The sequence below is a fragment of the Eublepharis macularius genome, chromosome 7 (genome assembly GCF_028583425.1).
Source record: "Eublepharis macularius isolate TG4126 chromosome 7, MPM_Emac_v1.0, whole genome shotgun sequence".
Lineage (NCBI taxonomy): Eukaryota > Metazoa > Chordata > Lepidosauria > Squamata > Eublepharidae > Eublepharis > Eublepharis macularius.
In genome coordinates this window covers 119,341,196-119,364,897 of record NC_072796.1, presented here as the reverse complement: position 1 = coordinate 119,364,897, position 23,702 = coordinate 119,341,196, and the positions used below count along the sequence as shown (strand labels likewise).

The window sequence follows — 23,702 nt, the reverse complement described above, 5'->3', positions numbered from 1 at the left end:
ATTATGCTTTCCAAACAATGCTGATGGTGGGGAGGGAGTGTATGTGTGTAGGCACTGAGCTCAGAAGCCTACAGACCGTAATCACACCAGAATGGGGCCACAGCACTCAAGCCTCCTCTCCATATCTATGTTTTCAGTCAATGCATAGAGAGGTCGTATGCAGAGGTCTTTGGTCACGCTGGTATTAGGGGTTGATTGGAGCTGGAGAGTCTTAGGATGGTAACTTAAATCTAGCTGCGCCCATGAGTAGCCTCTGATGCTTCCAGTTTCTGCGCTGGTGCTGCAGTTACTTCGGTGTAGCTTGACAGTGCACCTTATATCCAATTTACACCTATGTTTCTTCAAAGCATACTGGTGCAGTGCTTTGCTGTCATCCTAAACCCTTCAGAGACAGGACTCGGGATTATGATGTTAGTGTATCATGAAAACAAATCATATACTAGCACTATAACATCGCCTTCTTAATAGAAACCTAGACTTGGATCCCATACTTGGTTTCTGTAAGCTCACTTATTTGTAGAAGAGGAAGAAGAGTTGGTTTTATACTCTGGCCTTCACTACCTAAAGGAGTCTCATAGCAGCTTATGATCACTTTCCCTTCCTCTCCCCACAACAGACACTGTGAGGTAGGTGTGACTGAGAGAGCTCTGAGAGAGCTGTGCCTGACCCAAGGTCACCCAGTTGGCTTTAAGTGGAAGAGTGCAGAATCAGACCCGGCTCTCCAGATTAGAGTCCTGCCACTCTTAGACACTACACCAAACTGGCTCTTGTAGGTTATAGAGGTGCTGTACTGTGGAGCACATTCATCTCATATTAAGTACTTACCATATTATTTTAGCCACAAGAAGGTTATTTTCTTTTGACTGGGATGGATACAGAGACTTTTGACTGATCTTTGGGTTTGATAGTCTTCGCCTTTGAAGAACGCAGTACCCTTTGCATCAGTGCCCTTCCACTGTCTACATTGGACAAACAGATCAGTCCTTGTGCAGAAGAATAAATAGACATAAATCTGACATTAAAAATCATGTTCAAAAACCAATGGGAGAACATTTTAATCTTCCAAGACATTCCATTGCTGATCTAGAAGAGGCTGTCCTCAAACAAAGAAGCTTCAAGGGCAGATTGCAATGGAAGATTGCTGAACTTGAGTTCAGCCTGGGACTGAACTGAGACATAAATTTCTTATTTCACTATGGACACTAATTTCTGCTCTAATCAAGCAGTGCTCTACCTTTATATCCTGACTCCCTTCTTTGCTCCACCCTCTCCACCTCCTGAATAAGGTGTAAAAGCTCAAGAATCTCTACCCCTCCCTCTATCTGAAGTTTATATCCTGCAAATCTTGTTGGTCTCTAAGGTGCCACTGGACTCAAATCCTTCTGTTCTACTATGGACCAACATGCCATCTATTGGAAATTTTGCATCTTTTTTTTTTCATTCCCAGTTAACATGAAGAAGCCATCATGTTTTGACTGTGAATTCTCTGTTGAAAGCCAAGGCTACAAATATCAACTTGGTATGGAATACCATTGTATATGAAGTGACAATTTGAACTGAGGGAGGATAAACTGTGAATGGCAAAAAAAGAATGGTCTAGGAGAGGGGGTACACTGTGCTTCATACACACACACACACACACACACACATCTCTGCTGTGCTTCATACATACATTTTTTTTGTAAATAAATACTTTAAAAACATGTCTTTCTCAAGCCCAATGTTTTGTAGTTGGAAAACAAGTCAGTCAGGATCAGGAATAGTTTCCCATTTCACTATGTGGTTTAAACAGGAATAGCCCAGATAATGGAGTACTTTCAAAAGGGCTCTTACTTCTGGCAACTACATTTCCTCAAAAGAGCTGTATGTGATGCAGCAAAGTAGCCAATGTGGCTTACTCACCTATGGTCATATCTATATGGAAGCATGCTACAATATTTCAGATTAGAAAACAATGTGAAGTGTGGAAGTCTGTAATATATAGTAAGTTTGTGAAAATTCTGTCTGTAATAATTCTGTGAAGTTGAACATATATCAACATGATTTATCAGAAACAGAATGTTTATTTGTTCATCATGATTTATATGCATCCCACCAGAGGGTTCAGTAGATGCCACATTGATGCATGTGAGAACTTTGACATGGAAAGGGTGTACTTCTTTCCCTCCAGTTGGCCAGTATGTTCATGTGATCAAATGCTTCCATGCTCAGTTCTCTTCTGTTTTGGTACTCAAAACACTTGTCCGGGGTGGGCCCTCCCCCCCCGGACTGGACCCGACCCCCCACCCCCTCGGGAGCCCACCACCAGCCACCCGAGCCCTGCCCAGCCCCCCAACCTACCTAGGAGCCCACGGCGCAGGGTTCGGAGGGGACGTCGACCCTCGGCTTCCCGGCCGCGCTCCCGCTTGCCCCCCGCCGCCGCGGGAGCCGCGAGGCCTGCTGCCACCGACGCGGCCTTCACCGGGGCAGCGGGGCCCGCCGCCGCTGCGAGAACCGCCGGGTCTGCCGCCGCCGGGAGAGTCGAGCCCGGCGCCGCCGTTGCCGCGGCGGGGCCGGCTGCGGCCGCGGCCGCCTCTCGTGACCGCGGAGCGGCCGGAGCCGGGCTGGCTGCCCGGCGGGACGACGGCCGTGCGGCAGAGAAGCGGGAGCGGCGGACGGAGGAGGGTAGCTCCGACGCCGCCGCAGCCGCCCGGGGAGGCGGCTCCGGGGCGAGCGCGGCCCAGCGCGGGGAGGGGGAAAGCCCGGATGGGGCGGGCGGAAGGAGGGACGCCCAGCGAGACATCCCCGCTCTGGGTTGGCTGGATGGCTCCTGGGAGGGCTCCCCGGTCTGAAGCGGCACCGGGGATTGGTGAAGGGTGGTGGAGGGAAGAAACAGGCACTAGAGAGAGGGCAGGGGGAGGAAGGGTGATGGAAGGGCAGGGGAACCAACCAGGCGGGAGCAGCCAGGTGTTAGCGACTAGGGCAGATGAGCCAGGGGAGAGGGTTGGTGGAAAGCCAGGGGGCAGAGCCAGGAGGGACTATAAGAAGGGAGCTCCCAGTGACGCCGAGGAGGAGACGGCTAGTTGGAAGGTTGGACACAGAGAGAGAGCGAGTATATTCCAGAACGCCAGATAGGAGGCAGAGCTTGGTGCTTGAACCACTGCCCCTATCCAGTCTGAGGCCGAGGGAGCACCTTCAACCTCCCCCTGGTGGTCACCCCCGGGACGGCAGGACGCGGGGAAGGCGCGGCCGGCGGGGCGGGGCCTCACAAACTGGTGGAGAATGCAGGCACTGGCAGCCCCGTGAGGCACCCGCGCCCGCACCTGCCCACTCCAGCTGGCTGGAGCAGCCCCCGACCCCTCCTGCGCCCGGCGGTGTTGAAAGCGGCGAGTGTGGAGACTCCTGCCGAGACTGCAGGCTCCACGATGGATCTCACGCAGTTTGGCCAGTGGCTGGCCGAGCACCAGGGGCAACTATTGAAGGAGGTGGCCCAACAGCAACTGGATGCGCAAGCCGCTCTCGCGCGTCAGCAGCAGGACGCCCAGGCGAACCTCATCCAGAACCTTCAACAGGCGTTGGCCGGCGCCGGGGCCGGGGCCGCCGGAGGCGCCGGGCCCAACCCCAGGCCGCCGTTCCACCTCGCTAAGCTAGGCCCGGAGGATGACGTGGATGCGTTCTTGGAGGCCTTCGAGCGTACCGCCGAGGCGGCAGGGTGGGCATCGGCCCAGTGGGCCTTCATCATCGGGCCTTACCTTACGGGGGAGGCGCAGGCCGCCCTGAAGGCCCTTCCCAAGGCCGAAAGCGCGGACTACGCGAGGCTTAAGGAGGCGATATTGGATCGCTACGAAATCACCCCGGAGACTTACCGGCAGAAGTTCCGGTCCATCGCCTTCCAGAAGACTGACCGGCCCCGCACCCTGGTGGCCAATCTCCAGGATGCCGCCTACCGCTGGCTGAAGCCCACCTCGGATGACGGCCGGAGGATTGCTGACCAAGTGGTCCTCGAGCAGCTGCTCCAGGTGATTCCGACACGGGCTCGAAACTGGGTGGCCTATAATAAGCCCGCCACCCTGAAAGAAGCCACCACGCTGTGGGAAAACGTGATGGCCGTGGAGTCCCGGGAGCCTGGGAAGCCGGAGCCCCGCCCCGGCAGCAACGGGAGCCGCAGCACAGGCGAAAAGGGGGGACGGGCGCGGGCGGGACCCCGGCACCCCGCCCCTGCCCAGCTGAATCGAGCAACCGGAGGACCCTCGGCCGGGCCCCGACTAGCTCTCCCGCCGCCCGTAACCCCCGCTATGCCTAAGCCCGGCAGCTCAGCTCGGGAGCCGGGAGACAAAGGGCTGTGCTTCACCTGCGGGCAACGGGGGCACTGGAAAAGAGAATGCCCCCTCATGGAGTGCGACCTGGGCTGGGACACGGCCCTGCCCGCAACGAGCCGGGCCCCCCGGCCTCCCCCTATGCTTGTCTTGGTCTCGGTGATGGGCAGGAAGTTGACGGCACTCCTCGACAGCGGGAGCTCCGTGTCAATGATCCGCTCCCACCTCCTGCCTGCAGACCTCCCGGTGGTCCGTCAGGCCGTCATCGCCTGTGTCCACAACCATGTGGAGGAATGCCCCGTCGTCTTGGCCCCAGTGACGTACCGGGGCCAGACCTGCGAGACGCCCTTGGCCCGGGTGCAAGCTCTCCCCTACCCAGTCTTGCTGGGGAGAGATTCCCCCCACTTCTGCCCCGCCATGAAGACGGCCCTTCCCCCGGATCGGGAGGAAGTTGGGGAGGTCATGGTCGGGGACGACGAAGGCGACGCCGAGGGACACCCAGAGGAGAATGGAATCGGGGATGTCCCAGCCCAACTCCGCCGGGGATGGGGAACCGAGCCCCGATTCGCCGCCGCCCAGGCCGAGGATCCCTCGCTGGAAAGCCTACGCCGGATGACCGCGGTAAGTGAGGGCCGGGTCCTTGATCCCCGCCGAGCAGGACGGCTACCGCGGGTCATCCAAGTAGGAGGGCGCTGGTACCACCTAGTGAAAGGAGGACCAGGGGAAGTGGCCCAGCTGTTGGTCCCAGCTGCCTACCGCCCAGAGGTCCTCAAGGCCGCCCACGACCACCCCTGGGGCGGCCATCAGGGTGCGCGAAGCACTGCGGCCCGGATTGAAGCCCACTTCTTCTGGCCGGGGCTAGCCAAGGAGGTCAAACGCTACTGTCAGGCTTGCCCGCTGTGCCAGCGGCAAGCCAGCCGCCGTCCAGCCCGGGCCCCGTTGGCCCCGCTACCCATCATCGAGGAGCCCTTCTCCAGAGTGGCCATGGACTTCGTCGGCCCGTTGCCACGGACGCCACGGGGAGCCCGTTACATCCTGGTCCTGATGGACTATGCTACCCGGTACCCTGAAGCCATTCCCCTGCGCGACATGAAGGCCCCGGGGGTCGCCCGGGTGCTGCTGCGATTCTTCGCTCAGGTGGGATTGCCCCGGGAGCTGCTGTCGGACTGCGGGAAGCCTTTCACGGCCCAGCTCACCAGACATCTGTGCCGTACGCTGCAAGTACGACAAATCTTCACCAGTGTCTACCACCCCCAAACCGACGGGCTGGTGGAGAGGTTCAACCAGACCCTGAAGGCGATGATCCGCAAGTTAGCCCATGACCGCCCCCGCCAGTGGGATTTGTACATAGACCCCTTACTCTTCGCGGTCCGCGAGACACCCCAGGCCTCTACGGGATATGCCCCCTTCGAGCTCCTGTATGGGCGGCGACCCTGTGGGATACTGGGACTGGTGGGGGAGCAGTGGGCCCCGAGGGACGACCCGCCCCCGAGTATGTTCAGGACCTCCAAGACCGGCTGGAGACCTGTCGGGCCGCCGCCCGGGAACATCTACGGGAAGCCCAGCAGGCCCAGAAGGCCTACTACGACCGGGGAGCCAAAGCTCGGACATTCCAGGTGGGGGCAAAGGTCCTGGTCTACCATCGGGTCATGGGGCCGGGCCCAGGGGCCCCGTGGCGGGGACCCTACCCCGTCACCAAAGTGCGGGGGCCCCTGTCGTATGAAGTCCAGTGCGGGCCGAGCCCCCGACACCGGAAGAGACTGCACATTAATGACCTGAAAGCCTGGCACGAGGCGGAGGCGCACCAGTGCAACCTGTCGCCCGACCCCCTAGAACTCCCCGCTGGCGAGTTGCCGTGGACCCCGAGCGGACTCGCCGAAGAGGAGCCCGTACTGGACACGGACCTCCAGGACGATCAACGGGCGCAGGCAAGGGCAGTGATCCGACAGAACCCAGGTCTTTTCTCCTGCCGGCCGGGCCGGACCCCTATGCTGTCTCACCACATACCTACACCCCCGGGGCAAGTGGCAAGGACCCCCTGGAGGCCACTCCCTCTAAAACGGTGGGAAGTCGTGGCCAAGGAAGTGGAGGACATGCTCCGCCTCGACGTCATCGAGCCCTCTCGTAGTGCGTGGCGGAGCCCCATCGTGCTAGTGGGGAAACCGGACGGCTCCGTACGCTTCTGCGTGGACTACCGGCAGGTCAATGCCATCGCCACCTTCGATGCCTATCCCATGCCCCGGGCTGACGTACTGATCGACCAACTCGGAACGGCACGCTACCTGTCAGCCCTGGACCTCACGAAGGGGTATTGGCAAATACCCATGGCACCCGAAGACCGGGAGAAAACGGCCTTCGCGACCCCCCAAGGCCTGTTCCAATTCAAAGTCATGCCCTTCGGGCTGCATGGGGCCGCCGCCACCTTTCAACGCCTCGTGGACCAGGTGCTGGCCCACTGCCAGGGGTTCGCCCGAGCCTATATAGATGACATCATCATCTTTAGCCCGGACTGGACGTCACATCTACAGCACCTGAGTGCGGTCCTGGCAGCCCTAGCCGGGGCCGGCTTGCGAGTCAACCCGCGCAAGAGCCGGATCGGGTTCCAGGAACTCACGTACTTGGGATTCCAGGTGGGCCGCGGGGTCTTACGCCCCGTACCCGACAAAGTCACGACGTTGGAGCAGAGCCCCCGTCCTCGAACCAAGCGGCAGATGCGGCGCTTCTTGGGGCTGGTGGGCTACTACAGTAAATTCATACCCCACTTCGCCAGCCAGGCCAGCCCACTCTCCAACTGCCTGCGTAAGGACCAACCGGCTACCATACACTGGGACCCCGACCGGCTCCGTGCCTTTGAAGCCCTACGCCGGGCCCTGTCAGGGGCCCCCGTGTTGCGGAACCCCGACTTTGAGCAACCGTTCCTCGTACACACGGACGCCTCCGACGTGGGGCTGGGGGCGGTCCTCTCCCAGGAAGTCGACGGTCAAGAGCACCCCGTGTTGTTTATCAGCCGGAAGCTGCAACCGGCAGAGGTCAGATACGCTACCGTAGAGAAAGAGGCCCTGGCGGTGAAGTGGGCAGTGGGGGCACTTCAGTTTTACCTTGCCAACAACCCCTTCACCCTGGTCACGGACCACGCCCCCCTGCTATGGATGGCCCGCATGAAGGACCACAACCCACGGGTTCTCAGGTGGTACCTCTCTCTGCTCCCTTTCAGCTTCCAGCTCCGACACCGTCCGGGACGGCTCCATGCGAATGCAGACTACATGTCGCGAATCCCGGAACATTCCATGGACCAGGAGGCTCCCGACCCCCAGGGGGGGGTGTGTCCGGGGTGGGCCCTCCCCCCCCGGACTGGACCCAACCCCCCACCCCCTCGGGAGCCCACCACCAGCCACCCGAGCCCCGCCCAGCCCCCCAACCTACCTGGGAGCCCACGGCGCAGGGTTCGGAGGGGACGTCGACCCTCGGCTTCCCGGCCGCGCTCCCGCTTGCGCCCCCGCCACCGCGGGAGCCGCGAGGCCTGCCGCCACCGACGCGGCCTTCACCGGGGCAGCGGGGCCCGCCGCTGCGAGAACCGCCGGGTCTGCCGCCGGCGCCGCCGCCGGGAGAGTCGAGCCCGGCGCCGCCGTTGCCGCGGCGGGGCCGGCTGCGGCCGCGGCCGCCTCTCGCGACCGTGGAGTGGCCGGAGCCGGGCTGGCTGCCCGGCGGGACGACGGCCGCGCGGCAGAGAAGCGGGAGCGGCGGACGGAGGAGGGTAGCTCCGACGCCGCCGCAGCCGCCCGGGGAGGCGGCTCCGGGGCGAGCGCGGCCCAGCGCGGGGAGGGGGAAAGCCCGGATGGGGCGGGCGGAAGGAGGGACGCCCAGCGAGACATCCCTGCTCTGGGTTGGCTGGATGGCTCCTGGGAGGGCTCCCCGGTCTGAAGCGGCACCGGGGATTGGTGAAGGGTGGTGGAGGGAAGAAACAGGCACTAGAGAGAGGGCAGGGGGAGGAAGGGTGACGGAAGGGCAGGGGAACCAACCAGGCGGGAGCAGCCAGGTGTTAGCGACTAGGGCAGATGAGCCAGGGGAGAGGGTTGGTGGAAAGCCAGGGGGCAGAGCCAGGAGGGACTATAAGAAGGGAGCTCCCAGTGACGCCGAGGAGGAGACGGCTAGTTGGAAGGTTGGACACAGAGAGAGAGCGAGTATATTCCAGAACGCCAGATAGGAGGCAGAGCTTGGTGCTTGAACCACTGCCCCTATCCAGTCTGAGGCCGAGGGAGCACCTTCAACCTCCCCCTGGTGGTCACCCCCGGGACGGCAGGACGCGGGGAAGGCGCGCCCAGCGGGGCGGGGCCTCACAACACTTAATCAGTTTCAAATTGATTTCATGGTCATGGTTTCCATGGGGAAAATATGGTGTTTCAGATGTGGTGCAAGCACTTAGAATTATTTGTTGGAGATACTAGCACTTGGACTGAAGGACCTTGGCTTGCAATCGATTTGGAAATTGTTTAAATCTGTAGTCGAGCTATGGTTCTGTTATCATTTCTTGTAACATTTACATCTATCTAGAATTTCTTAATGAATCTCTAATCCTGTTTTTCAGTTATCTCTGAAAGAGTTCTGTAAATGTCATCAATCTATGATTTTAAAATAATACTTAGGACAACATTTCTCATAAAGTATTTTTAAAATATGGAGCCAGTGTGGTAAAGGGGCTAGAGTGATGGTCTAGGATCTGGGTGACCCAGGTTTGGTTCCCCGCGCTTCCATGGAAGCTCACTGGGTGATCTTTGGGTCAGTCACATGATGTCAGCCTAATCTACGTCATAGGTTCTTTGTGAGGGAAAAATGGAGGAGAAGAGAATGATGTAAACTACTTTGGGTCCCCATAGGGAGAAAGGTGAGGTAAACATGAAATTACACTAAAAATAAAATAATAAGAATAACAACAACAACCACAACAACATTCAGTTTAAATACCGCCCTCAGGATAACTTAACACCCACTGAGAGCAGTTTACAAAGTATGTCATTATCATCCCCAGAACAATCACCCTGTGAGGTGTGTGGGGCTGAGAGAGCTCTGAGAGAGCTGTGACTGACCCAAGGTCACCCAGCTGGCTTCATGCGGAGAGGTGGGGAATCAGACCTGGCTCTCCAGATTAGAGGACTGCTGTTCTTAATCACTACACCAAACTGGCTCCCTGTAGTAGACTCTCACTGGACCAGAATTCTTAGACATTAAACTATGTGTATTCATGTATATAAAGTATAATTTGTAGATGATGCTGCAGGAAAATATGAACCATACATGGTGTAGTGGTTAGAATAGGCCCGGGGAGACACAGGTTCAAATCCCAGGTTCTCCAGATCAGAGTCCTGTGCTCTTTACCACAACACCAAACTGGCTCTTTTGGGATATAATGTAATAATAAAAAAATGATAACAACATTCAGTTTATACACTGTCCTTCAGGGCAACTTAACACTCACTCAGAGTGGTTTACAAAGTATGTTATTATCCCCACAATAATCGCTCTGTGAGGTAGGTGGGGCTGAGAAAGCTGACTGACCCAAGGTTACCCAGCTGGCTTCAAATGGAGGAGTGGGGAATCAGACCTGGTTCTCCAGATTAGAGTCCCATCGCTCTAACTGCTACACCAAACTGGCTCTCAAATGTAAAGGTTTAGTGCTATAATATCCTCAGTTTCAATGAGAATTCATAATAGCAGGGAAACATTGCCAAATGTAATACCAGAATTTGATCCAAAATTTCCAAAGTAAAGGCAAACATAATTTGCATTATAAAACACATAGTTTTGAAAGCATTATTTAAAAAATGCCTTACTTTTATCTACTGGATTCTTTAAGATGTATGCAGTATCCTTAGAGTTTTCAATTAAGGCAGGTACAGTTGAATCTAGCTCAATGATGAGCTTCTGGTCATCATTTCTGTGCATTATGCATATAGATGCTAGGTGCAGTGAAGATCATAAATATAATTTCCAATAGCAAAAAATAATTGAAGAGGAAAGGAAATGAACATCTCTTCTCATTTTAATCAGAGTTATTGCAGTCCAAATATGGCAACGCTCACTAACAGTTTTGATGTTCTTGCAGTTCCCGATGATGTGTTTGCCCAAAATTACATATGGAAAGGCTCCTACAATTACAAAGGCAGAAAACAACCCATGACCTTGACAGTTACTAGTTTCAATGCAACATCAGGAAGAGTGAATGCTACACTTACGAACAGCAATATGGAGCTGTTACTTTCAGGTACGACTTGGGGCAGGGGACAATTGCCATATAGTTCTCCATTTAATCCTTGTAATTTAAATGTTTATATTTTTGCATAAAACAATGGCTTTACTTAAACAGTTTGAAACAACATCCTTGACCAACTATTTCAGTTCTTTGGTAATGTCAGGGACAGGATTTTGCAAGATCTATTTTTTAATAAAACAAATATGTGTTACATTCCAACCAAAGGTTAGTACTGCTGTTTTCAGTGGAAGAGTAAAGCAGTTCCTTAAATACCTCCCTTTGGATTTAATAAAAACAGGGCACATGTAGTAGCTTGAGGTGGTAGGCTGTTGAGGTAACAAAATGCATGGTACCATTGTAGTGCGGCAGTGGAAAATCACATTTAAAAAAAAATGCTTCCCAGTGTTAAAAATAGATAGGAAACTAGGACAGCATCGTTGGGTTGGACTACAACCTTTCTCCATGCCTTGGTAGGTTTTTACTTAAAGGTAAATCTGTTACATAGAAGGAACAAAGCGGTCTAAGGTTAAAGTGAGATACTCCAGGACAAAAAAAAAATCCAACTTCATTTTTTAAAAATAAATAAGTATATTTACTGAATTTATGGTTGTTAGGGGGTTGAATTTCTTTTTCTGCTATATTCTTTTTTAGATATAGTGATTGGTTCCTCTTATTCTCTTTTCCTCTTTCAAAAGAGGAATTATCTGTAATTTCTCTATAATTTATCTGTTTGGGTTTTTTTTTAACCATGTGATAGTGTAATTTCTGTTTATACCACACGATGGTGATCTATGTGCCCTTTTGTATCTTCAGCCCTTTCATTTTTTTTTTGTTCTGCACCACAGAGTAGGGCTCTAACAAGAGGAGGAAAGAAAGGTGTGCTAAGCTAAAGTTGCAGGCTGAGCTTTAAGTGAGAACACTTTGCAGAAACTCAGGAACATTCTCTTTTCCAGACACCTTCCAGGCATTTCCCCCCCTGCTACTGCATCAACACACTGTTTACCTCTCCTTGCACCAACAAATAGGAATTCAGTGGTTGCAGCTCTCCTTCCCTGGGACGTTGGGGACCACCACCACCCCCCCCGGTGGATTTCTGCCTGTTATGCCGTGGTAATATAATACAAAGCAGTCTTATCCAGCAAGAACACATTCAAACAAGCCCTGGCTTTTTAAAATTGTTTGTTTAATGGCTCATCTTGTTTTTAACTTTTTGTTTTGGGGTGGGCATGGCCCCAGAAACAGGACATCTATTCTCCCTTCCTGTTCCAGGGTTCACATCTCAGATTTTGATTGAGGTTTATAAAATTAGGAATGGAATAGAATGATCTTATTCTAGAATGACGTAGCTAGAAAGATCTTTTCCTCATAATATTAGAATTCAGAGTTATTCAGTGAAATTTATCGGCGATGGATTCAGGGCAAACAATCTTTGGTAATGGATTCACGGCAAACAATTTATAATAAATATTTATTTAATTTATGCCATTTGCTACTATCAGATGAGAATACTGACATTTCAAGAGTGGCCGGTGTATTAGCCATATGACTCATCATTATTATGTATATATTAACCACAATCCATTAGCCACAATCCCTAAGTGGAACCTTCATATTTGGAGGCACTGTGGAGAAGAGCTGGTGACTTCATACCCAGGATACAGTTCCCAGGAGTCTCTGACAGGTCACTAATGAAAATAGGCAATGTATTGAATAATACGTGATTTGCATGTTATTGACTGACTGAATGTTATTCAGATCTTAAAATAGCCATATTGTATTCTACAAATACTCATTTTTATTAGTTAGAAACAGTTAAGCCAGTGAATTGGCTCAAGTATCCATCACAGAACATCAGTAATTGTCTTCTTGTAAGTAGTTGTTTTCTTTCAGCCATTGCTAGAATTAGCAAGAGTTCTCCTTGAGAGTTTGCGGGGGGTGGGGGTGTGAATCTAAGAAATTTGCTTACAAAACTAATTCATGTGTCCTGCTTACAAAATAACAGTTTAGCCTCCACTTTTAATATTTCCACGAGCACAGGAATTATTTGGCCGTGATAGGAGACATCTGGCAGTAGCTGGATGTGTGCTCCTTGTCAACAGATGTTGATATTATTTTGAAACATCAGCTGGCAATGTGGTCTTCAGGCCTGATCCTGAAAGTCAGTGGCTTCGGCACCATTACATCATGTTTTGACTGGTGGTCTAAACAATGTAGTACATGTTGGCAGCACAGCAGAATTGCTGTTCCTGTTGCATTGGTCATGAACAGACGTACTGCAGAAGCACAGCAGGAGCCTCTTACATGGTGCAGAACCAGATTCTGAGGAGTAGTGCTTGCTTGGTCACTTGGGAAAGTTCTTTTAGCAGATTCAGAGCTGCATTGTTACACTGCTGTTGGCAATGTAAGATATTGCCCTCCTAGTTGGAATGAAGAGACAGACACAGGTGTTGGATCTAAGGGCCACTTTTATTAAATTAACCTCAACGACAGCATTAACCATAACTGTGGCAAGGGTAAAGCGGTACAGGCCAAGCCACGGGGTCCTACCTAGACCTCCGCCTTGACCTGCCTGGGCGAGCCCCGAAGCCCCGGGTGCGAGCCCTCCATGTGGATGGCTAGGAGACTCGGCCAGCCAGGCAAATTGGTTCACCCCTTTCAAGCTCCTAAGCCTCAGCCATACAGCAGTGAGGGAAGGACTTGCACGTGGGGTTCCCCCAGGCAGTCTGCCCACGCGCGCTGGCAGCCGTCACAAGCAGTACCAGCCACTCCTAGCAGACCCCTCTTCCCTACCAATAGGGAAACGCCAAGGGTGCTCACTGGCCCACTGCTTCTAACCAAACTCTATCCCGCCAGTGACATCACTAACAGGCACCACCACCTGCCAATTTCTACCACTCAAGTAAAGGTGCAAGGTAGGCAAAAAAAACCCAATCCCTGGTCCAATTGAGGATAGGGGGGAAAAATTCCTACCTGGCTCTGAATACAGCAACCGGCTAATCCTGCACCAAAACAGGGTGAGGAGGGTGGGCCGAGCGTTGTTTGCGACTGCCGCCGGGTGTGCGGAGCTGCCTGAGAGGCTATTGGTTCCGCCCACCCTTGAAAAATCCACAGATGCCCGGGAAAGCTGTGTTGTCCTCCCTTCTTCCAGGAGGGCAATACACGGCCCTCTCTGTGAGCAGCTAAAGCTGCCTGGAGGGATGGCCGAATTTTAGAAGGATAAAAATGACATGCCCAAATATAAAATGTTATCTGAAGGTTGTACATATTATTATTGTGGTGATGGTTATTGCTACTACTGCTGTCATCATCATCATCATCATCATCATCATCATCATCATCATCATCATTATTATTATTATTATTATTAACTGTGAAACCTTCTTCATCAGTGCAAAATATACTTCAGGATTTGACTGAAAAATATATAGTACAGGGGTGAGGATTTCTATTCTGCCCTCCCTGCACAGGCAGGCTTAGGGCAGATTACATTCCATAAAACATTACAATAAAACTTACATATGACAATTTAAAACAACAGTATCAAACAGTATAATAAATAGTTTAAAAAGTACAAAAAGCTTTGTAATGCTCTCAGCTCCAACAATGGTGGAAGAGAAATAGGATGAACGGTGTAGATAAGTGAAGCTAGAGAGAGCTCAAGATTTACATTCCTGATTTTAATGTATAATTACCCAAATAAGTCATTTTTCTGGTCTATTGTTAAATATCTGAACAGGTTGTAAACCACTGACCTTCACGTTTTTACTGTGTGAGCATCAGGTGGACTTCACATAAAAAGTCTAGGGATATTTCTTTTTTCCTCCTTATTTTAAAGTTCCAGTTACTTATAAGTGGTACAGATCAACTACTTTTATATTTTACAGGGGTATATAAAAGCCAAGAAGCCCGTTTAATGCTCCATATATATCTCATTAAAGCACCATCCCATACTTCGCTGAATAAACTGAAGGAGGAAAAATGGGCAATGGACGGTTTTGTGAGTATAGTTCTGGCAAAATACAATACTGTCTTAATCGCAAATGATGGCTTGTGCACAAGACTTGAAAAATATAGGTGTTATAAAATGGAATATAATTATCAGTGTTGGAAAACAGGTTCATGTGGCTACTGATGGGGCACCCACAAATGTTGGTACTATAATATAGTGACATTCTAAAGAGTCTTGGGAAATGCCACCTTCTGATTGCAAAGGTTAAAAAAAAAAATCTTAAATGGTAGAGCTGTTTTTTTTGGAAAACAGCAGCAATTTTCAACATAAAGTATGAGCAGCCACTTCATTGATACTTTCCCAAATCCCTTTTATTTTCAGTTTATTGGAGCAGCATGTGATCCTTTCATGCCCCACAATATATTGAAAGCAAGTCACAATTACTTGCATTTTTATGCCACAGAATAAAAGCTGCTCTCTTCGTAACATTCCAGTGGTTTTTGGTTTGCTGCCTAAAATCCTGGTCCTAGTACACTCTCCTGACAAAGGGCAGAGAACTAACTGTACCATCAGGCCGTGCCATGACACAATTCATTGTGTTCCATTGGGGCCAGGAGCAATAGCCAGCATTGATGCTGTTTTCCACCTTACTGGCAAGGAAAGGTTGCAATGGCAGTGATTGGAAGACTAACTTGTTGTTAGCCCAGGGGAATATAGAGACAAGATCTGGATCCATTATAATGTAAGTGACAAAAGTATTGATTGCTTAAGTGGATGTGGACTACCCCAGAAATATCTTCTTCCCAGGAGTTTTCTTTCCTGAAATGAATATGGTTGCATGACATTTCATTTCTAGAATAAAGTAGTACACTGGAAAATAATACTTTTAAGCAACAATGTGGTTAAGATAAGTGAGGATTTAAAGTCATTTCTATAAACCTAACACTGAGTCCTTTGCTATTGAAAAGCAACTTAGAATTTTTATCAAGAGATGAATACAAACATCTGGATTTTAATTTCTAAAGAAATCATGTCAAAATGGAAAGTCTTGAAAAAGTTTAAAGACTTTCCTATGTAGTAATTAAAGGACTTAGGATATCTCTGTAGCAAACATTTTTGAATGATTGGATCCCGCCTGGTTTTTCAGTCTCACCTAAATCCCCCTCTTAACTACAGCCTGCGGTTGCACATGCCTTTTATCCATGCTGTCCCCATGGCTCCTGCAAGAGTCTCTCTGATGGTTAAAAAGGATCTCCTTCTCCATTTTTTGCCAGCAGAGAAGCTGGTTGGATCCAACGATTTCTTGCCTCAAAGCAGTTGGCCCTTGATAGATGTTGAACACATATGCATTTAGATATGCTAATTACAAGCATCCTCTACAAAGAACCGGGAGGATCATGCTACATTGAACTGTACAACTTTTTCACGCTTACCAAAGAACAGCTGGTTCCACCAGCGGTGTAGCATGCCTCTAGAGGGCCTGGGGTGAGGGAAGCCCTCATGCACGCATGCAAAGCGACATCAAGTAACATCATCGCGGAGCACATGGCCGTCCCCATCCACCACAGCTGCCTGCACCCTTTGGGAGGCTGCTTTCGTCGCTTGCAGCTGCTGGGGCTGCCGGCTCACTAGGCACTCACTAGGCCTCCCAAAGGAAATGGCAGCATGAGTGGCTGCAGCAGAACGAAGACTGCGCCATGCTCTTGAGAAGGTTGCCCGCACTGCCCGTGCATTGATGGGGCAGCTGGCTTGCTGGGCGCCGACCCGGCCTTCCTGCAGCAGACTGAGCTCGCTGTGGCTGCACAGGTGGCTGCTGTGGAGGAGGGCACCCACTTCCTGTGTTGCCTGCTGCAGGAAGGCCGGCTCAGCACCCAGTGAGCTGGCCACCCCATCCACGCACAGGCAGTGCGGGCGGCCTCCCCAAGAGCACGGCACAGTCTCTTGCACCCCCCGCAAATTTTGCACCTGGGGCGACCACCCCTCTTGCCCCCTCATGCTACGCCACTGGGTTCCACATGTCATTCCAGTGGTCTACAGAGTCACTGAGCTATAAATTCTCTATCATAAGCCTTTTCACATTCTTAAACTTGGTTCAGGAAGTAATCAAGTGGACATCTTGGTTATATGGAATTATATGTATGTGTCATTTACTGTCATCCATTTTGATAGTTTCAGGTGGGTAGCCATGTTGGTCTGCAGTAGAACAGCAAGATTTGAGTCCAGTGGCACCTTAAAAAACCAAGAAGATTTTCAGCGTATAAGCTTTCAAGAGTCAAAGCTCTGACAAAGGGACTTTGGCGTTCGAAAGCTTATACCCTGAAAATCTTATTGGCCATTGAGGTGCCACTGCACTTGAATCTTGCTTTTATTCACACTGTATCCGCTAGCCTATGCTGAACCTTGGCCAACTGTTAGTAAAGACCATGAGCAAGTTTTGTATGTTTGTGTGTTGTGTGTCTGCTTGGTAAGTATGGCTGTTACTGGCCATACCTTGGATAGGACTAGTGTTTGTGAAGTTTCTGTTATGCCACAGTCTTCCTGCTACCAGAAGAACATCCTATGCTCCAGCTTCTAGTGCTGCAGCCAAAACAAAAGTGCACAACAACCCCTTGCCACTACACGATTAGTGATGTGAAATTGTTAATACAGGTGCTTATATATGGTCTGTTAATTGCCAGGTAGAGCCTTGATAATTTGAGCCATACTCTGTCGTGTCAGTGGTGTATGGAATACTTAGAAGACTCACCCCAGTCACTTGAACACATAAGCGTGGAGGTGTTGCTGGAGATTTTTCAATTCTAGCAAGGGAATTGTGTGAATGCTGTCAGCACTTGCTGAACTCATGCACATATACTTTCATCATTCAATCATAACCTGATCACAGGGGCATACTGGAAGTCAGTCTGGATATGCTTCTGGAACTAAAACAGCACAGATTATTTGGGGGGTGGCAGCTGCTCACTGATAAGGGTTATATGACTTAGTTTAGATCGTCCATAATCTTGCACACATTTATACATCCTTGAATTCCATTCAGTGAAATTGAACTAGAATACAGCCCATGAAAGATCACCATTTTACAGAAGGAGTCAAAAGCTGCTTCAGATAACACACCTACAAGTTTTCATACTTGGTTTCAAAGTCACATATGATTTATTCTCTAAGGTGTTCTCAAGAACTCTTTGTGACAAATGTGCAAAGCAGCCAGACTGAAAGAAAGATTTCCTTTGAAACTGTAGTGATGGTAATCTCAGATGTTAAAAAAACAAAACAAAACAGAGTTGTTGCAATTCAGACACAAAAGCATATAATGGCCCATATGTTCTCTTAGCCCAACTACCTCCTGTTCAGAAAATAGATTTCCATTAAAAATACAGAATAGTAACAAGTATCTGAATTATTTAAGTGGCTTGTTCCAGCTTGAATCTAATAAGCTGGTGTATTTTAAGCAGCATATGTACACGTAGTTTAATACTGGTCCTTTTCTATCCATGTAGGTTTCTGCTGAACCCGATGGTGCTACCTATGTTTTTCAAGGATTTATCCAGGGTAAAGATTATGGGCAATTTGGACTTCAAAGATTAGGTAATTAGTACATTAATATTACAATATTTAGTTGTGCTTCATGATTAAATGAGTACACCTGATGGAATGTCAAAATCTCGTGTTTAGAGAATAGTAAACAGTCTACTTAAAGGCATGTCCCATTCTCACAACCATTTCAGGTCCCATAGCTTTTGAGGTGGTCCAGGAAGACCTCCCTTTTTCATATAATATTAATAATATTTGATTTATATACTGCCCTTCAGGACAACTTAACACCTGCTCAGAGTGGTTTACAAAGTCTGTTATTATTATCCTCACAACAATCACCCTGTGAGATGGGGCTGCAAGAGCTGTGACTGAGGGCCAAGCTACACATGATGAAAGACACTTGCCTGGCAAGTGGATTGAGTGGAGGGCAAGTGAACAGGGAGAAATACACTTGCTGTTCAAGTGTCATTCGTCATGTGTAGCTTGGCCCTCACCCAAGGTCACCCAGCTGGCTTCAAGTGGAGGAGCAGGGAATCAAACCCGGTCTCCAGATTAGAGTCCTGCTGTTCTTAACCATTACACCAAACTGGCTTGTGAGGAATATGGCGCATGCTACATGACCCCTTCCCCCTGGTAACTGTTTTGAAACCAGGATATCCTGACTGAGATCCATTCATTAATCTCTTGTGTATAAGGTTGTCATTCCCATGGTGGGCATAACACTTGCCCCTGTTGCCTGTCCTTGCTCCAGAGAGTAGAAGGAAAACAATGTGGGGGCTGAGCAGAGTTGGGAAATATGACTACATCGTTTCCAACAGTGTAACCAGAAATGATGTCACTCCATCACCAAATGCTCTAGCATTCACTGAAAACATCAATTCCATTTAAGTTTTCACAAATAACATCACATTGCCAAATGTTGCTCCATAAATCTCCCAAGGGTTGCCAGTCAAGTTAAGTCCCTGAACCTCATCCTATTACTTTATGCTTTGCATAGCAGAACAGTCATTTTCTCAAACTGGCACCAAAGAGTTATCTATGTGAAAAATTCTGCTGAATTTTACTAGAGAAAAAAGCAAGCATTTCATGTCAGATTTTGAATGCAATTAGCGTTTTATATTTCATAACCTCTTGAAGCCAAAAAGAATATTCTAATACTCATAAACATCCCCAAGTCCCTCTTCAGTTCCTTGACCTGGCTTGGCCTCAATCAATTTATGTTAAAAGTATCATGACTTAACTGGGTGATGATTCAGACAGAATTTTTATTATCATCATTTGTAAGGAAGACACTGGGGAGACTTAGATATTCATCTTTGATGCTGTGTACCAATCGCTTTGTTCACTCACCTTTTCCCCAAATTCCTTGCAGCTAATAAAATCTTACTGCTTTTCTCAATAAGCATATAAAAAAGAAAGAAAATGTTAGGTAGCTAAAAGAAAATATTAAGCTATAAATTACTGGAGACCATCTCTTGAGTACTGCAGTATTTTTCCCTGAGACAGAAGCTGGAGTATAATTAAATGTTCCTGTTTTTCAGGCAGCTGAGTTCTCTTTAGAGCAATGTACACTGTTACAAGAGGAATTAGTTATTTGGGCTACAATCCCTTTTTCCGTAGGTTAGTCGTTTTCGAATGTGATAAGTTTATCTGGAAGTGGAAATATTCCTGTAGTTTCTAGGGAGGATAAATTTCTCATTGTTTAAAGTCAACGTGAAAGGAAGGAAACAACAACAAGTAAGCAAAGGCAATCCATTTAGCCTAGCAAATATTAAAGAGTCAGGCTTCTTGTCCTAAGGATATTTCTGCACCAGTTTGATCTGCCCCTAAAAATAATGTGAGATAGTAGCACCTTTCTCTTATCTTATTGTCTGTCCTTGACTGTTCCTGATTAGAGCTTCACTTCCTGTTTTCTTAATATAGAAGTTCCTCATTTAAAGGGTGTGCATTTTGCAAGATTGGCTGAATGCTTCTCAGTCACTGTCCCACATGACCACTTTCATTAGAATCATAGATTTGGAAGGGACCTCCAGGGACATCTAGTCCCATCTCCTGCACTGTCAGGCTCTGCCAGTTAGATCTCCAGTTACTTCACTACAGACACTTCAAGAGTCCAGTGAAAGTTTTTTTTATTATTAGAGATCCATCAGTATCAGTGCACTCAGACTACAGCATTGGTGACATAAATGGGCAAAGCAATGTTAGTTACCCTGCCCTGGGATAAAGACCATTAGAATTTAGGCGCACAGGACCTAGGATGTTGGAGGGAGTAGGGAAAGGGAAGATAAGGATGAGCTCATTTCATGTCTCAGGGAGATATGGCTCTGGCCAGCACTTCAAGGATACTTTCCCATGCTAGTCGAGAATACAAAAGCAGCCGCCTGTGAGATAAGCTACTTTTGGCTACATAGTCAGACAGTTACCCAGATAATTCTTTAGTAGAGATGGGCACGATCCAAAAAAAAATACCGATTAAGCCGTTTGTGGATCTGGGCCACTGCCGAACCCAGGCCACCGATTCTAACTGATCAAGTCCCATTTCCGATCCGGAATCAGGAAGGCCAAAGCGGGAGGGCACCCCGCTGTTTCCAGTGATATAGGAATGGTGGTTGGTGGCAGCGGCCACCAGGCCCGGCGGGCAGGGGGAGGCGGCGATGAGCCGCCTCCCTTCAGGGAGGGAGGGGACATTCTCACACACACACACACACACACACACACACACACACACACACACACACACACACACACACTTAGAGTAGAGGTGGGGGGGAGTTTTTAACCCAGCAACGAACCGCCTCCCCTCAGGGAGGGGACATTCCCAGGGCCGGATCTACAGTTGCCAGTGCCCAGGGCAACTGTAGTTAGGGTCTTGTGCGTGCACGCGCGCGCACGCTCCTGGGTCCCCCCCCCCGCCCATACAGCAAGCCGGCTGTTCCAGTGTGCTGCAGAGCTGGCGGCAGTGCGAGTGGCTCTGTGGCTGCCTGCGCCGTTCACCTGCCCCACAAGACAAGGGGCGGCTGGCTTGCCTGCGCGCCCCTTGTCCTGGGGAAAGGCGAACGGTGCAGGCGGCCTCCCAGCCTCCCGCGCTGCCTTTTGCCTTTCCTTTGTGCCCATGGCTTCAGAACACCCCCTTCCCCCTCCCTCCCCTGGGTTGCTGCTCCTTGGTTGGAAGGAAGCCTGCTAATCAAGGAAAGCTGGGCTTCCATTCGTGTTTCGAGGGCGACAGAAGGAGGGCAAACACAGCTCATTCCCCTGGCTCCGTTGCCCCAGGAATAAATTACTGGCACCAGAGTGTCTGCAATTCTGAACAGAAACCGATATATCCGATCAAGTCCCGAACAAGCAAACCCCCGACTGCTGGATCGGTTGCCGTGGATGGAACTGATTAGCTGAGTCACGATGGCGCAAACGCCAAAATCTGGGTTTTTTTGAAATCAGATTGTGCCCATGTCTATTCTTTACACATTCTCAGAGGCCCAGAGTACAGAGTACAGAGAAGAATAGACATACATGGCAGATAAGCAGTGCACATCTGACATGCACAATGCAGGAAATTCTCAACTACCTCCCCCACACCCCCAGTGACCCCTGCTCCATGCCCAGAAGATGGCAAAAAAAACCCTCAAGGATCCCTGGCCAAACTGGCCTGGAGAAAATTGCTTCCTGACCCCAAAGTGGCAATTGGTATTACCCTGGGCATATAACAAAGGGCCATGAGAATAAGCACTGATGCAACCTTTCCTGTCCTCCCTCTCATGATCTGCCTTATGATTCTTTTATTGCTTCTTTATTGTGTCTCATTTTTCACATATTTATTAGTTCACCATCACCAGTTTGCCATGTTTATTCTGCCGTTTGCTTTCTTTTTTGTGTATTCTTGAAGTATCACCGCCTATCTCATGTTTTTACAAAGACACCTCAGTGTTCTTCCTTATTTTTGTACACACCACATCTAAACAATAGGTGTGTTATTATATGCATGTGTGGGAGCCCACATTTGATAACTGTGTAACAAAGTCCCATATATCTGTAAATTGATCTGCCTTTCTGCGTACCTCCTGAACTGGCTTTGACAAAAAGGGCATGAGAAATATTGTCAGAAATCTGAGAAATAAGAGAACCTATGAGCTGCATTAGGGGAATCTGCAGCATTACCCAGGAGGTATGTTCCTTCTAAAAGCATTATACTGGAATATCACTTCTTTCCTTTGCTTGAGAGACAGCAAGACATCGATGCCTGTGTGGCAACAGTAGACAGTCAATTAATGTTCATCTACACTGGTGACCTATTTGAGTGCATAGTCTCTAACTTACTGCATCAAAACAAAAGGAGCACATTGGAAAAAACCCTCTCAGAAATAAGTATGAATATTGGAATGTACAGATGAATAAAATCCAGCACAGCTACAGGATAGATAGAAAACTGGAAGAAAGGACTCATAAAAGATGGCAAATTATCTAATATTTGGGGCAAATACAAAGATGCAAATTCTTATTAAGCAAGAATTAGCCAATCACCAGGATGCCTTTCCATTCACATTCCCAGCATTTGGTAAGCATTTCGTATTTCATGACTGAAGGGATAGAAGGCATACAGTGGAAATTAGTGCCCACATTAGAGATCGTATAGAAGCAAGGGTTTTAAGGGACTGGGAAGATGCAGAGGTCAAAGGAAAAGGGCAAAGTCGGCTGAGAACAGAAGTTGGGGCAGGCACTTGTTCACTCACTCAACTATGGCTGATTTTGGTGACCGCATTTTAATATGCACTTGCATTGTTTCATAGTTATTTTGCTACTATGACACATTTATGTTTATTAGGTTCTATTTAAAAAAGAAATCCACTATGCAAAGGAGAGAACTTGTGTTTCCAGGGGGATATGATAATTACAATGCAATCCTAAACAGAGTTAAAACCTTCTAAGCCCATTTTAAGTTTGCCATGTTAGAATCAAATTGAAATGTGTGACATGAGGTTCTGGTGCAGATCCCAGTTCCAAACAGACTATTAATTTCTACCAACCAAGTACAAGGAAAATTTCCCCAATTGCATCTTCCATCCTTGATTCCAGTTGGATTTCTAAAATTAATAATGGCTTGGTGTATATGTAATCTGGCACAGATTTCAATTGAGTTGCATTTTTTTTATTTTTTTAAATAGATTTTATTGGATGAGGTGATATAAAATAGTTGGTTAATACATACATCTTATCCAAATTAAACCTTTCTAAATATATGACCCCACCCCCTCCCCTCCCTCTATTCTCTGTTGACTTCCAACAACACTCGAACCCCCCTTTATTCATAGAGATTATTATTACACTATATTGCAATTATATTACATTAACCATGGTAAAGATCTTAATATATATTCCCTTCATTAAAGTCTTATTTAATAATTTAATTTAATTTATTATATTTATATTCTGCCGTCCCCGCTTTCTCAGGCTCAGGTTGGATAACAAAATACAAACATCACCCACCATTAAAACATTTAAAAGCATTAAATAATACATTTAAAAACATTTAAAAGCATTAAATGTTATGGTTCATGCTGCACAGTGGTTCATACATGCATCTGTGTTGGCATAGGGGTGATGGTTTAACCCCCCCTCCACGGGGGGGGGGCACCGCCCAATGTCAGCCATATGCCTGGCGGAATAACTCTGTCTTACAGGC

At 48.8% G+C, this 23,702-nt stretch overlaps 1 protein-coding gene across 3 annotated transcripts in view; it reads left to right on the top strand.

The window, feature by feature from the left end:
- The window catches only part of CSMD3 (CUB and Sushi multiple domains 3), a 922,268-nt gene that overhangs the window by 888,154 nt on the left and 10,412 nt on the right, over positions 1-23,702 (top strand). For all 3 annotated transcript variants that reach the window (XM_054984891.1, XM_054984890.1, XM_054984889.1), the window contains 3 exons: positions 10,396-10,554; positions 14,427-14,539; positions 17,989-18,076. In XM_054984891.1, coding sequence (XP_054840866.1) covers positions 10,396-10,554; positions 14,427-14,539; positions 17,989-18,076 — 360 coding nt within the window. The remainder of the gene's footprint in view (positions 1-10,395; positions 10,555-14,426; positions 14,540-17,988; positions 18,077-23,702) is intronic.